Source organism: Ictalurus punctatus, chromosome 6, assembly GCF_001660625.3.
Source record: "Ictalurus punctatus breed USDA103 chromosome 6, Coco_2.0, whole genome shotgun sequence".
Taxonomy (NCBI): Eukaryota; Metazoa; Chordata; class Actinopteri; order Siluriformes; family Ictaluridae; genus Ictalurus; species Ictalurus punctatus.
In genome coordinates this window covers 18,188,412-18,203,897 of record NC_030421.2, presented here as the reverse complement: position 1 = coordinate 18,203,897, position 15,486 = coordinate 18,188,412, and the positions used below count along the sequence as shown (strand labels likewise).

At 38.2% G+C, this 15,486-nt stretch overlaps 1 protein-coding gene and 1 long non-coding RNA gene across 10 annotated transcripts in view; one reads left to right on the top strand and one right to left on the bottom strand.

Moving 5' to 3' along the window:
- stxbp5l (syntaxin binding protein 5L) overlaps positions 1–14,317 on the top strand; it is a 132,521-nt gene extending 118,204 nt beyond the window's left edge. For 5 of the 9 annotated variants that reach the window (XM_053680927.1, XM_053680924.1, XM_053680926.1 and 2 more), the window contains 8 exons: positions 227–409; positions 5,818–5,916; positions 7,168–7,407; positions 8,132–8,495; positions 9,165–9,330; positions 9,790–9,901; positions 9,985–10,205; positions 11,646–14,317. In XM_053680927.1, the coding sequence (XP_053536902.1) occupies positions 227–409; positions 5,818–5,916; positions 7,168–7,407; positions 8,132–8,495; positions 9,165–9,330; positions 9,790–9,901; positions 9,985–10,205; positions 11,646–11,687 (1,427 nt within the window). In that variant the 3' untranslated portion in view covers positions 11,688–14,317. Of the gene's footprint in view, positions 1–226; positions 410–5,817; positions 5,917–7,167; positions 7,408–8,131; positions 8,496–9,164; positions 9,331–9,758; positions 9,902–9,984; positions 10,206–11,645 lie in introns of those variants that run through there. The other 4 variants (XM_017470435.3, XM_017470433.3, XM_053680925.1 and 1 more) reach the window with 2 other exon arrangements.
- LOC108266751 (uncharacterized) lies at positions 6,815–11,650 on the bottom strand. The gene is made up of 4 exons (XR_001812946.3): positions 11,535–11,650; positions 9,975–10,112; positions 9,734–9,881; positions 6,815–8,501 (listed from the first exon to the last, which is right to left on the bottom strand). It is a non-coding gene; the product is annotated as an uncharacterized LOC108266751 (long non-coding RNA).
- Positions 14,318–15,486: the final 1,169 nt, after the last annotated feature.

The window sequence follows — 15,486 nt, the reverse complement described above, 5'->3', positions numbered from 1 at the left end:
CTCTCTCACACACACACACACACACCTCTCTCTCTCTCTCTCTCTCTCTCTCTCTCTCTCTCTCTCTCTCTCTCTCTCTCTCTCACACACACACACACACACCTCTCTCTCTCTCTCTCTCTCTCTCTCTCTCTCTCTCTCTCTCTCTCTCTCTCTCTCTCTCTCTCTCTGTCGGAGTTTCCCTAGCTCAGTTGCATTTATGCTAATGCTTTGCCCGTTGTTTCAGATCATGTGAATGGACATTGCACTAGTCCAACTTCTCAGCCATGTGTATCTGGGAGACCCCGTGCTCCAGGGGCCCCTGAGGGGCCTCGTCTCACCCGTCGTGGGCCTGGACGACCGCCATTCCGCAAGGCCCAGTCAGCCGCATGCATGGAGGTCTCTTTGCCTGTGTCCTCCCTCACCGAAGGTGTGTGCTTGATCTCCATCCCCCTATATTACCTTCCTCCCCCCTTTCCTTATTTCTCCCTCTCCTTTCTCTCCTTACCTTCCTTTCCTCGCATGTTATCCACTCATCAGGGGATATGAGTTAGAAAGAGGGTAGGTGCCTAGTAGCCATATTCTCTAACTGATTTATTTGATTGCTTTCTTTTTATAAACTCTCTCCCTGCTGAGAAATTGGTGACTTCAAATGGCCCTGTTGCAGACTGATTGGTTCATAATGAGTGAAACGCAGTGCCTTTTTAAGCACCAATTTCCTCATTTTTCGCTGCAAAAAACATAAACTATTGGTAAAGTGTTTTTGTGACTTTGATTCTTGGCTGGTTTGTGCTACAAGCTGAATTCGCTCATTTTTCAAACATATAAAGCTGATCAGAAACATTGTAAAGGATTGAAAGAAGAAAACAATGAATCCATTTTAAAAGCACAAACCGCATCAGAGCAAATCACAAAAATTAATCAGCTTTGTGAGCTTAGAGGGATTCTTCCATCCCTCTTATGTTTGAGACTATACTGATGATTCAAACATAATGCTGAACTCAAATACTGCTTTGATCCAAATGATCACTTTCATTGTGAATGTGCTTTGTTGGGTCTATAGTGTGCTGTGTATTAGGACGAAGTAAAGACAGAGACCTCCATCATAAGGAGCTTCAGATTAAATGCATGATATTTTGTTTATTCCTTAGACACAGACATACACTTGAGTGAATTACAACTCGCCTCAGCAAGTTTCACACAATCTGCAAACTAAGGTTATTACCATTAACACAGCATTTACTGGTTATTGTGTTTTTGGATATCAAAATTTAACAATGTGAAGGAATTTCCCAGGAGGCCACACAAATATGTAACACTAGATTATAATGCACTCTCTCAAAGCATATATTGTACAGTACATCCATCAATCCATCCATCCATCCATTTTCCATTCCGCATATCCTGCACAGGGACACGAGGAGCCTGGACCCTATCCATCCTTTCAGAGGGCATAATCACAAACACACTCACACACCTATTCACACACTACAGACAATTTAGAGATGCCAATCAGTCTACAATGCATGTCTTTGGACTGGGGGAGGAAACCGGAGTAACCCCGGAGGAAACCCCTGAAGTATGAGGCGAACATGCAAACTCCGCACACATACACAGCGGAGACGGGAATCAAACCCCCAAACCTGGAATTCCACAGTACATTTACTATTTTAAATAAATGATCATTTATTCATCCCTAATTTGTCTGATTTATGCATAAAAGCCACACTTAGCTGTGCTAAACAATTTAGCTGTGGTCCCGTTCTTAACCTGATTGTAACCTGATAGCTTTAAATGATAGAAATTAAAAAAAAAAAGTCAGATATAATTGGAATAAATTGCATGAATTCTGAATGGTACTTCAATCATTTCATGAAAATCAAATGTACAACGCAGAAGCACAAAAGCGAGAACCCTGCTGAGATCATTAACAGTGCCAGCTATAATGGCTGCAATAAAAAAAATATTTCGTACCAATATTCAGCACATCACTGACTTTTGTGTCTGTATCGCTATCTATCTGTAATAAAAAACATTGAGTTTTAAAGATTAAAAAAGTATATTTATTTCACATTTATATTTATATATTAAGTATATTTTATTCCTCGCAGTGTACAGAAAATAAACGCTACATCGATATATATATATATATATATATATATATATATATATATATATATATATATATATATATATTTATATATATCTTGTATACCAGCACTACCAAAAAATAATAATAAAAATAAAACTGAAATAATGCAGCAATTTTCCGTGTTTATATAATGATTAGGAGAAAAAAGCAAAAAAGAAAGACATACTGTGACAGCAAAAAGGAAAGCTTTGCCAGCCGTGTTAGTGCTGTGTGTATACAGTTTAACCCAATTTGCAGAGGGATGCTATTGAGGATGAAGTGCAGTCAAAGTCAGAATCAGCTTTATTGTCATTATGCATATTGAAAGGAAGTAGGGAGACCTTCAGTGCTTAGACACTTCAAGTACGCAAGTTATTGACAAGAGGAAAGAAACAAAAATTTACAAACACCAAAAGATATAGTTAAGCATCTCTTTACAGTTTGTATAGCTTGCAATTCTGCAAATCTAGTTCAAGTAAAATTATAATAATACTACAAATACAACCATTATAAGATCTATAATACAGTAGTGCAATGTCTTTTAACTGATTGGTGCAAGGACATGCTGTTAGGTGTGGTACAAGAGACTACTAATAACATTACATGAGCTGATATGTTGCAAAAGTGGAGTCTCACAGAAGAAGCTGTTTCCTAATCTGTTAGTTAATATGACATAACTGACTACACTGTTACTCTCGAACAGCGGTTCTCAACCTAGGGGCACGGAGAGATGGGAAGGGGGTGCAAATTGTTTTCAAGAAAAAAAATACAGACAGTGCATCTAGCGACTTTTTGGACAAACCTTAGCAACTTTCCAAATGTTGCCAGTACTGTCCTGCAAGCGCAAGGTCTTGCTTTCCCACTGTACTCACACCTCTCTCTGTGTCTGCTCTGTTCAGTGAGAGGCTGAGAGCCGGAGATTTAACAATGTCATGGATAATGAGACGCGCCCTTTATCCCAATTTACATCATTCATATGTGAATGTTTTTCGATTGTAAGACGAATGTAATGCAACATGTTTTACATGTAAAATAGTACACATTATTAGAGCTTAGTTCTCCTGTTCAAAGTAGTTATAGTGTTCAGAAACATTTCTGATCATTCATGTTCCATACCTGTCCGTTATATAGTTTTATAAGTCATAAGCTAAGTCATAAAAGTTATTTTTAAAAATCATAAAAACAAAAAAAATCTATCTATCTATCTATCTATCTATCAAAAACACATTACAGATATATATACAGTATATATATATATATATATATGTATATATATATATATATATATATATATATATATATATGTTAGGGGAGGCATGGGGGGACTTTAGTTACAAAATGGTTGAGAACCTCTGCTCTATAACGTATACAGTACATGCTGAACATAGCATATAGTGTGGCTCTTGTGTGTGTATTACTGCTTATCATTATTTATTATTGTCATTCATCAATTTTTGCCACAGCATTACCACCTCAGAATCTCACTTTTCACTCCTCTCTGATCTAATATCAGCAGTAGTGTTGCTCTTTCTCGCGCGCACGCTCTCTCGCTCTCTCTTTCTCTCTCTCTCTCTCGCGCGCTCTCTCGCTCTAACTACCATCTCTATTCGTAATCCTGTTTACACGGAGGACACGCCACAGGACATAGCACTCTGCAGCATACAGTGTCACATCAGGTTAATTTGATTGACGATAACGCCACCATCCTTCAGGTGGTTTATACAGCAGAGGTCATTTACTATGAGAAATGATTATCCATCAGACAGAGAGCACATTATAGGCTTGTTTAGGATTGACATTGTTTACTGCACAGACCAGATGACAAGAGTCTATCAATCCTTTGCTTCCTTTTTTTGGTAGATTTGCATGACATCTGATTTCCCTTCGATCTGATTTTTCTCAAACTTTCAGACTGTGAAAGTTTTATGATGGCCTACAGCTGATTTTAGTGTCAGACAAAATGACTGATACCCATTCTCTTATTAGTTCCAGACCAGGAATATTCCAGTGGGTTTTCTTTTCCTCATTTCAAATAATTATCCTTGTCCATTAGGGACTATCCATTGCCTCCGCAGTCTCCGTGCTGTGCGTGCGTCCCTATTGCTGCACAGCTGGGTCGCTGAGATATTTAAAGGTCAATTAGCAGCAAGGAAAGCTGGGCTGCAGCTAATGAGACATGCTACAGGAAGTGAGGACAGCAGGAGATAGGTGCTCGAGCTCAGATAAATAACAAGCAGGGATGGAGCACGGTATGTACAAATGGTAATATATACAGTTTCTTAAGTCAAATCCATACAGAAAGAGCACACGCAAAGTATGTCCAGATCCTGGCACAATCAAGCGCAAACAGATATTCAGTCTTACAAAGATGAAGGACAGCAGGTGGCACACACACACACACACACACACACACACACACACACACACACAGTCTCCAGTAACAATACTTAGTTTGTGGTCTCTCGGCAGTACAACTCTCTCTCCAGGCTCATTATTAATACACCAGATTCAAGCAATTTAAACGTAATCTTATTACCAAACCTATTGTGAGCAGACCTGGTGTGTAAAAGCCAAGCAAACGCTAGACACTGCAATGCTTTGACCCTCCAGGCCATGAAAAAGCATCAGTAACAAGGCACAACGCTTAAAGAAAAGAGTCTATAGCTGAACTCATACTGTATCTTGATAGTTGATGGTGTGAGAAAACCAGTCCCTCAGATACTGACAGAGTAAGAGTGTTTACCTCCACGACCACAGCAGAAATCTTTCCACTTTCTATCATGAAATATTCACACTTCCAGATCTGATGTGGCTAATTATGTTCACACAGTCAGCGCTAATGCGTCAAAGCTTATCGATGTTGCAGTGGTGAATGTCTGTTCTGCTAAAGGTCACTTGTTGTGTCAGTTTGCTGATTTTTGACATGTGGACTATGTGTGTGTGTGTGTGTGTGTGTGTGTGTGTGCTTGTTTTTGCTCATGCATGTTTTGCATTGCTCAGTTCTCACCATGTTTACAAAATAGGCATTTAGCCTTTGGGTATCTATGTTGGGACTTTTGTACGTGACTCACATACCTACACATGTTACGAATGTATATTTTCTCACTCGGCCCTTGCAGTAAAGAAGATCTCTACATTCTCAGCATGTGGGCAGTACAGGAGAGCCGTGGGCCGTTCTGATAACAATATCGGCCAGGCTGAGTAATTCAACATTGCACACAACAGCCAAAGGGGGAAAACGGGCCACAGACAGCAGTGTGAGCTCTAAGATTAGGTCTGTTGACAGTGAGCTTTTGCCAGGGTTCTAAAAGCTCTTAAAAACTCCCTCTCGTGGTGGCCATCTTTGAGTCAAGGATTCTAAATAGTGTTTTCTGAAGAAGAAAAATAATTGGAGAACATCTTACTTTCTTTTTTTGATTCTCTTGAACAGTTATGTCTCCTTTCTTTCCTTGTCTGTCTCTGTCCAAACATCGTTTGGTTTTGTGTAAGTTTGTCTGTACTTGTGTCTGTGTGTGTGTGTGTGTGTGTGTGTGTGTGTATATATATATATATATATGGATGTATATATATGGATGGTCGGATGTGTCTATTCATATCTTTTTGTGTGGATGTGTCCTTCTCCTGTGTATGTTGTGCCATTGTTAATATATGTGTGCGTTTTGGCACGTTGTGCGTTTGTGCATTGTCTGTGTGTGAACGATGGATAGGTTACCCGTCCAGACGGGCCATGCTGCAGCAGTTGCATGGTGTCAGTATGTACTCACATGATGAGCACCACACCACCACCTACTCCTGGAGTGAGAGAGGTAAGGAGTGGACATCTGGAGACTACACGTAAACCCCCGGCTCCTGTTTCGTCTTGTCACGGTCCGTCCAGTCCTGTCGCTCATCGTTTTGCATCCCGTTACAATAACGCTCTCAGTGTTCCAGATTTTTCCTCTTTGTCTTCAGGTTTGGGGTTAACCACGTTATCTTTCTTCGGCTTCTGTCCTGCAGCAGTGTCATATCCACATTTTGTCACGTCTATAGATGCTTGCATTGAAATAGATGTTCCATTTCGCTACATGTAGATACACTCACCAAAATTGTACACATGGTCAATCTTGACTAATCAGAAGATGAGTAGGAGAGTGTGTGTGTGTGTATGTCTGAACTGAATGTGATCTTTCTGAAGGCACTGAATTAATTGTAATGAACACCTGGAATGAACAGTAAACATGTGGGTTAACTGTTGACCTTTTTTTTTTTCTTTGTTTGTTTTTTTTTTTTTTTTTTACAAATTTGCTAATCTTTCCCTTAGCCATTTTAAGAGACAGCAATACTGATCCCACAGAGGGAAATGTTGCCAAATGTTGATCAGTTTTCTACAAATGTTCAATTTCCACATAATGATAATGGCTGGAGTCTGCTGAGCATATGCTCTCACTTTACATGGATTCTTGATACATTTAAATAATTGACATTTGCAATAAATGAGATACAACAGCTAATTTACAGCTTGGAGTGAAACGCTCTCTTGCTTTAAACAAGTGCATGAATCCTGAAATACTGAAAACACACCTTTAAAAAGGGTGGATTTTAAACAGTGCAAATCATTGCTCAATGTGTCTTTATCTGCATCTTGATATGCACATGTGCTTGTGCTTGTGTGTGTGTGTGTGTGTGTGTGTGTGTGTGTAAATGGAAAAACAATCAAATGAGATCTTTTGTTTCCACTGTTGTATTGTCCTGTTTGCCTGTTTGTGGTCATGTATTTGTCAGTGACACAAATGATGACTTATTAAAGTGTTTTTTGAAAGTTTGGAAAGTTCATTTTAAGATATAAAGGTTATATTAACTTGATATTTCTATTTTACAGCTCTTCTATTCTTTCCCAGTTTTTAAAGTGTACTCTCTCTCTCTTTCTCTCGCTCTCTCTCTCTCTGTCTCTCTCTCTCTCGTACCTTTTCCATTTCTCTTCTCACTCTTTCTTTCCGTGTTCCCTCCCATTTTGTTCTCTCTCTCCTGTCTTCCTTCCTTTCTCCCTCTCTCCTTCACTCCCTGCTCCTTTTTTTCAGAGAGTCGGGAAAATTCATTCAGCCGATCACGGAGTTCCAGCGTATCCAGTATAGACCGGGATACCAAAGAGGCTGTGACCACGCTGCAGTTTGCGGAGTCGTATGGACGCAAGTCAGATGCACTGCCTACACCATGCCTATGGGTGGGCACCAGCCTAGGCCTTGTTCTGCTAATGCCCTTATCCATTGCCACCGATGAGCAGGAGAGGCTAGAGGAACCAGTCACCGTTGCACCCACCAGTGAGCACAAATTTCATTTGCCAATGATATGGAAGCCTATGATTCCATTTATTTAGGGACCTATTAAAATGCAGCCATGTAATAGACTAATTAATAATCATTTTAAGCAGTGTATAGATCGTTGAGCAAAACAATATACATAAATCTTTTACTTCAAAACCCTGTGGATAGATCTTTTGGGAAACCCTTATGGATAGATATTTTGGGAAAACAATATGGATAAATCTTTTGGGAACACCCCATGGATAGATATTTTGGGAAAACAATATGGATAAATCTTTTGGGAACACCCTATGGATAGATATTTTGGGAAAACCCTACGAATAGATATTTTTGGGAAACCCCTATAGATAGATCTTTTTGGAAAACCCTATGGGGAGAGGTTTTGGGAAAACCCTATGTATCGATCTTTTGGGAAAACCCTATGGAGAGATGTTTTGGGAAAACCCTTTGGATAGTTCCTATGGGCCAAGAATTATGGATATACATTTTTCATATAGTCTTGGCCTTAGCTATTCCACCCAGAGCAACTCATATCTTTTGTACACTTTTCTGGCTGCAAACTTCAGGATTTTGAAAGTTACAATCTGATTGGCTGTCCACACTTCCATGTAAACAAATTTCTGGTTTCCAGTAACAAATATCTCTCTCTGTCTGTCTCTGTCTCCCCCTCTCCCTCCCCTTCCCTCTCTCCCTATCCTTTTCTTATTCTGTTATTCCTCAGGCACAGTCTTAATGCTGAAAGGTTCAGTCCTGCATTTTGGTTTTCTGGACTGCACTGGTGCTTTGATCCACAGTGCATATGAGGTGTGGAAAGATCCGCATGGTGCCGAGGACCATGATCGGCCCCGCAGAAGAAAGCTGGTCAACTTTTCCTCCTGTTCCTCGCAGGAAGCCAGTGGCGACGGCCACCTGGCTGTTGTGTGCTCTGAACGCCAAGCCAAGGTCTTCTTCATGCCCTCACAGGCCTGCCTCTATGTGCACAACATCACAGAGTCATCATTCGTGCTGCGTGCTGATGTGGTGGCTGTCTCCAACAGCGTGTGCCTGGCCTGCTTCTGTGCCAACGGACATGTCATGATCCTCAGGTTCAGCTCCATGGTCATTTCATGTTTGGCAGAAAGAGAATTGTTTATTAGCATATAACACAATGCTTTATTCCAAAGTAATGTTGATTTTGTTTGCTGGTTTTTGCTTATGATTTTGTTAAAATAAAAGTTTATAAAAAATTTCCCATTTGCTAAATTCCCATTTGTTATATTTAAAATGTTGTAATGACTGAAGTTTAAATATCTATATCTATATATATCTAAATAACTATTCCAGCCACAAAATATTTTGCTCTGTTCAAATGCTTTCACTCCTATTTTAGCAATAAATAGTAATGTTGATTATTCCTTCAACATTGGCACTGATCCAACCCCTTAAAGCTTTAATCCTTAGAAGCATTGATTTCCCTAATCCTAGTCCTAATTCTGAGACACTCTTAATCCTAATGTTATCCCAGGATGCAATCAATAAACTGGTACTGCCAAGCAGTGATCCCTCTCAGTGCTATTTATTGAACGATGAACAGATTATTGATGTATATCTTATTTGATCAAATTTATTGTCTTTCTATTGTTTTTATATAATAACTGAAAAGATTTTAGTTCATGTTTGCAAAAGACAAAGAGACAAAACATGTCCTCTTTCAATGCCTTCAGTGCTTGATTTACTATCCTTGTGGTTTGAGTCTCTGTGCGTTTATGTTGCAGCCTGCCAAGTTTACGGCCCCTGTTGGATGTACACTACCTGCCACTAACAGATATGCGCATTGCCAGAACATTCTGCTTCACCAATGGTGGTCAGGCTCTCTATCTGAGCTCTCCAACCGAAATACAGCGCATCACCTACAGCCAGGAGATGTGTGATAATTTGCAGGTGTGTGTGCGTGCGTGAGAGAGAGAGAGAGAGAGAGAGAGAGAGCGTCTGTGCTGTGTGCATGACTGAATGTGTGAGCATGTATTAGTGTGCACAGTTTTAAGTGTGTGTGGGGAGGGCAGTGATGGTGCCTATTGAAGTGAAATGTCATGCTTGTCATAGATGCTTTGAGCTCTGCTGAGCTGAGCCCTGGTGCACCTTGCAAGCTGTTTTCCTCCCCCTCCTTTAGTCTAGTGATGGAATAAATGGAAATCTAGAGAGTTCCTGTCTGCAGTATGATTTAGTTCAAGCACAGCCTCAAATTGTGTCTGAGAAGCTGACATTCAAAATTATATGTGTTGTCTGTGAATTTCATAGTCCCTCTATATCGTAATAAATCATACACGGAACATACTTCACTCACCTGCAAATGTATGGCTCACTGACAGCTTACTGACTGACCCAATTGATTGGCTGCAGGAGATGCTAGGGGAGCTTTTCACACCCATTGAGACCCCTGAGGCACAGAACCGAGGCTTCCTGAAGGGATTTTTTGGGGGCAACGCACAGACCTTTGACCGAGAAGAACTCTGTGAGTGCACCTCTCATTCATCTGTGTGATTTTACTTGTGACTAACTACAGAAAAAAGAATTTCTTAATATACCTATGTATAGTTGGTGAGGCAGCAGCAGGGAAGGCTTCTCGCAGTCTGGCCCAGCATATACCAGGCCAGGGCAGTGTGGAGACATTACGGGTAGCAGCTGGCGGGGCAGTGGGTGATCTTGCCCGAGCTCGAATTGCCCTGGATGAGAGAGGACAGAGACTAGGAGAGCTGGAGGAGAGGACGGCTCAAATGATGGCTGGTGCTGAGACATTCTCCAAACATGCTCATGAGGTAAAACAGAAAGGGAAAGGAGAGCTAAGGTCATACTCGAATGAAAGTGTATTATGTGCCATTAAGGGTCCAGATCATAACTACAACCCATCCCCTCAAGGAGAGGTGTGGCCAAATTAGTGGAACAGGGTCCCACTTTCTACCCTTAAATTAAAGCCATCCCAACTCTGAACTCAATCACATCTCTGAGAGTCTACTATTCCTATTAAATTCAAGTAGACTTAGTGAATTACTATATCTAGCATGTTAAATTTAACTCTTTACTGCATGATGTATTACATTTACATCAAAAAAACAATTTTTATGGATGTTTATTACTTGAATTAGTTCAAGTAATATATATATATATATATATATATATATATATATATATATATATATATATATATATATATATATATATATATATATATATATTGGGGTGGTGGTGTAAAGTATCATATAGTCAAAAATAACACAATATGTATGAGATTACAGTTACAGCATTTTCCAGACTATAAGTTGCAGAGGTTTTTTTGCCAACTAGTAAGCATGTAAAAGTTATATCTTCTAAAAAAAGAATTACAGTTGTAAAAGGTATGTGGATGGATTTATTTACTCAAAACACATACAAAACTTAGGTCTAAACATTTTGGGTTAAGTATCTTTTTAATTCTTTCTCTTGAATTATTCATTCTTTCTCTTGAAACATAAAATTTAGAAAATAAGGTGCAATTGCAAAATGTTTGAAATTACAACAATTTTTCTTACAATGAATGTGATTTTTTAAAATATACTATTACAGAAGCCTAGTATCTTTTGTGCTATGTAGGCCTGTTTAAATTCATGAATGCACATACCACAGGTGCATATGGCAACAATGACATTTTACCATTTAACAGAATACTCAGAATATATAAACTTGTTTAAATGACAAGAAAAAAAAAACAAATGTTAACTTAGCTCAGATAGTTTTCTTTTTTTCCCTTTAAGTAGTTTTGCCTAAATATTGAAAAATGTATACAATTTTGAGAGTCTGCCGATGATGACCTTCACCGTGCCATGTGATTGCAGAAAGAAAGTGCAAACAGCACTTCCTGGTCATGTGACATAGCATTTTTTGTCATATCAAGGCTAAACGACCCCTTTTTCCAGGTACATAGGAAAATAGTAATTTTGTATTATCAAAAATTGGAGAAAAATGAATTGTTGCCATATGGTAACAACATGCAGTAAAGGGTTAAATCATTGAAGCATTGTATGTATTTTGACTAAATCTCTTGGGTATTAAGAACTATAGAGCCAATACAGTATAGTACTTGTTGAAGTGCCCAAGCATTTTACACTTACCTGTGTGTTTAAGGGGTGTCAAGACCAAGTCAACTAAATCAAGTAATATAATGTGAGATAATTTTAACTTCATACTGACATATGTATGCGGGTTTTCACTGTCTTCCACAGCTGATGCTGAAATGCAAAGACAAGAAGTGGTATCAGTTTTAAATGTGTTAGCCTGGATGAAGGCTAATTCTGCTCACCAACCACAAGAGGACACTCCTCTGGACCATGGACCTTCACTTTTTAAAAGAGAGGTTGAGAGGAGCTTAGGGCTGTTCCTTCTCTTTTGGGCTATGTATACAGGACTATACTTCTTAATCAGACTGGTTTGACAGACTGAAGACAATAACTGATGGACAGATACCATTAGCGTTAACAACTTTGGGGTGGTTCCTCCCTTAATACGTTATGGATTAGACCATCCTTCACTCATGTACAGGGGCTGGGGTCTTCTTACAGGAGGAAAATTGGCTCTTGCTGTGTAGAGACTTTAAAGTTATTTAAAAAAAAAAAAAAAACAACAACAAAAAAAAACAAGACTGCATGAAACAAAAATGGATGACCTATAAAAACATAAAACTGCCATATTCAAAAGCAGCATGTTACTTTAAAACAAAGGGAAATAAAAGAATAACATAATTTTATTTAATAATATAAGCCAATACCAGAATCCTATGACAAAATCTTTATATTTTTTGAAATAGCGATAAAATATAAATAAAAAGGGAAACTGTATACCTGTATTGCTATAAGGCCAAAATTCTGTTTTTTAATTGCTCCATACTACTTATTTTCAATAATTTATTATTTAAAAATTTCCACCACTCTGTCTTCACATCAGTTATTCACGCAATGTGTTCCACCCTTGTGTTCTGATTACAGACATGAAAAACTATTTCAAAACTACAACACTACAGAACAGAACAGACAAACCACACTCACCAACATCCTCCAAATGTATCACACATGCAACTTAATGTCGCACCACTTTAAAAACAATACAGCATTTATGAAGTAGCTGCTAACACATAATCGTCCCTTGAATAACAGCTTTACTACTGAATCAAGTTACTTCACCCTCTCCTAGAAATGTATGATGTGGTTTTAGACGTATAAGCGAGAAGTAAGCTGTACTGGGCAATATGTGCTATGAGTGTATCTGTGTGGTCTTACTTGAGTGTGTTTCTATTCATAAAGCCAATGTAATAATTCATGTGCCATATTCTAGATGGGTGAAGTATCTTTCCTGTAAACTAGCGATGAACTTATTCTGTCCGTGGTTGATATTTTAAGCTGTTACCTGTAGATTAAACTCATTCAAAGAGTTCTCCTGATCATTTGTGTCTGTTCCAGTACACTACAGTTTCAAATGTTTGTTCATTTTAATTTTGTGGGGTTCAATTGATCATTTTCAGCTGACCTGTTAGGTCGTGTTGTTTTCTGGACTTTTTTGCTGCCTTGGATCACATGTAACAAAGTCCGGTGAGTCAAGGTGTACCTCACTCTAAAGATATTGTACGGAAAACCATTGCCAAATCCATGAAGCTTGAACGAGAGGAGTTTGTCAGTAGTAGTTGAGGTCAGACGATTGTTTATTTGTGTCTTCTGATTTAATATGTATAGGGTGGCGGAGACTGAGCCATGGGGACACTACATGAATATTTGTGTTCTTTGAGCAGTGTCTTAAATATATGTATGGAGTGTTGTATGGAGCATAGAGAAACTTGCACAATGGGACAATCTTGCTCACACAGATATTAGCCTACCTGTGAGCAATATCATTCTCATTTTAAGTGAGAAATCTTGTGCAACTGGTTTAATGCTCCTTTTGGCCTGTTGTGCTTGTGTAAGATGTTTTGTTTATCTTTTATTTATCTTTTATCCCATATCTCTCCATGTCTTCTGCATGGAAAAATGGCCAAAGCATTCATACATATGCTGTCCAAGTCAAACAGACTAAACAGAAACCATTAGGACAAGGATTTCATCTCTGCTAAGGCTGTACACAAAGCAAAATCTGTTATCAAAATATTTAAGGACAGTTTAGTCAAAAAAAAGCTAGCATGGCTAAGAAATTTATCAGGGGCATGAAAGCCAGCAGTTAGGCTTAAATATCCCTTTAAAAGTTTTTAAATATTGGAGTGAGCAACTCCAAACTTAATATACTACATCAGTGTTAACCAAGTAAACACACATGCTCATGATAATAGCCATGTCATTCTAGAGAAAAATGACCACTATGACTGTCCGTCATTTCAAAGCTAAAAGAAAGTGCATATAACTGATAAAGAATTCCGTTAGTCAGAATTCTCAACCATTATCATGTTTGTTTTTAACAGCAAAAAAATACAGGGTGTTGTGTTTCTATGTTCTCAGCTTTTATATTAAAATGTACAGTTGGACCTGAAGAGAGTTGGGAGAAATGTCATACAAGGAACTCATGTGATTTCTTCTGTAAATGTTTTACCTGTTGAAAGATGGTACTGCGTCTAAAATTCTGAATGTAGTTCTGTAGTCCTCCCTCTGTCCCAAACTCTGAGCCGCTCTTCTACTCTACAGAAATGCGGCACAGTCTGTCTCGTTTAAATGGATACAACCACCTTTTGTTCTTATCGATATTACAGTAGTATTATAGAGGTTACTTGAATCAAAAAAAAAAATCATGAAACATATGTTGATGCTAATCAAATTAAAATAATCATTGATTGATGTACTCATGGCAATGTGAGATTGATTTGTTTCTCACACAATATGTTTTGTTTAAATGAAAAATCTAATTAAATATTGGAAATTTGTGTCATCTATTGTCAGGGTTATTCTTTGTATGTATGTATGTTTGTTTGTTTGTTTGTTTGTAATAAGGAAAGAATCGTGCATTATACTGATCTGGACCTCAGAGTGTGTCTGGATGGAATTTATACAGTAAAGTAAATGAGTGAAATAATGCTCTAGAATTATATGTATTCAAAAAATACATAACTATGTGCATTGGTCTGTGGGGGGTGGGAATTGCTATATTGTAAGGAATATGACAGTTTGTCATAAGATTTGGCAACTTTTTAGACCCCTTTAACAACTTTATTTAAAAAAAAAAAAAGAACTTAGTAAAAAGCTAGCAACTTTTTGAGCAGATGTTAGCAACTGTCTTGTACACTTGTATGGCTCACCAGCTCATATCACAGCTGCTGGTTATACTGGCAGTGAGAACAGATTCAGGTGACTTGCCCTCAGTGTGATCAAGTCGTGCTGGCACATGCAAATGTTCCCAAATGACCAGTCACTGATCACCATTTTTGTCCCACCTGTGCAGTTCTTTGTTCTTTCTTTTAATCTATCTTCTTGGCTATATTTACAAGTAATAAATGTGAGCTATTTCAAGCTAAACCATTTTCCTTCATGTCTCTTTCCCAACTCCTGACTAACACAGCTTCTTTTCGTCTGGGTTATAGTAATTAGTTTGTGGTACCATGACCAAAAACTTACTAGAAATAAGTTATAAATTTGTATTCTGTTAAAAAAAAAAAAAAATTCCCTGCTGAAAAAAATCAATAGAAACCCTTATAGAATTTGTAATGGTTTTAATGGTTATAATGGGAATTGTATTGGTTTTTAATGGAAACAGTAATGGTTCCTGTGGGCTCTCGACTGGTAATCTGTTGCCTTCTATTAGTGGCATGTTATGTCTAGTGGATACCATTAAGGACCAATAATGGTAATGGTAATGATTTTAATGGTTATAGCTGATAATTTGTAATGGTATTTGTAGTGGAAACCATTAGAATTTCTGTGATGGTTTCTATTGTTTATTTTTAACCCCCAGCAGTGTTATTCTAGTCTATTTTATTCTTCTGAAGAGTCTTCAGAAAAGATTACTTCGTCGTGTGACATGTTTTGTTATGCAAATGGTCACCACTATTCAGTAAACATGCAAATTAATCTCTGGTGTCATCTGGTGACTTCTACT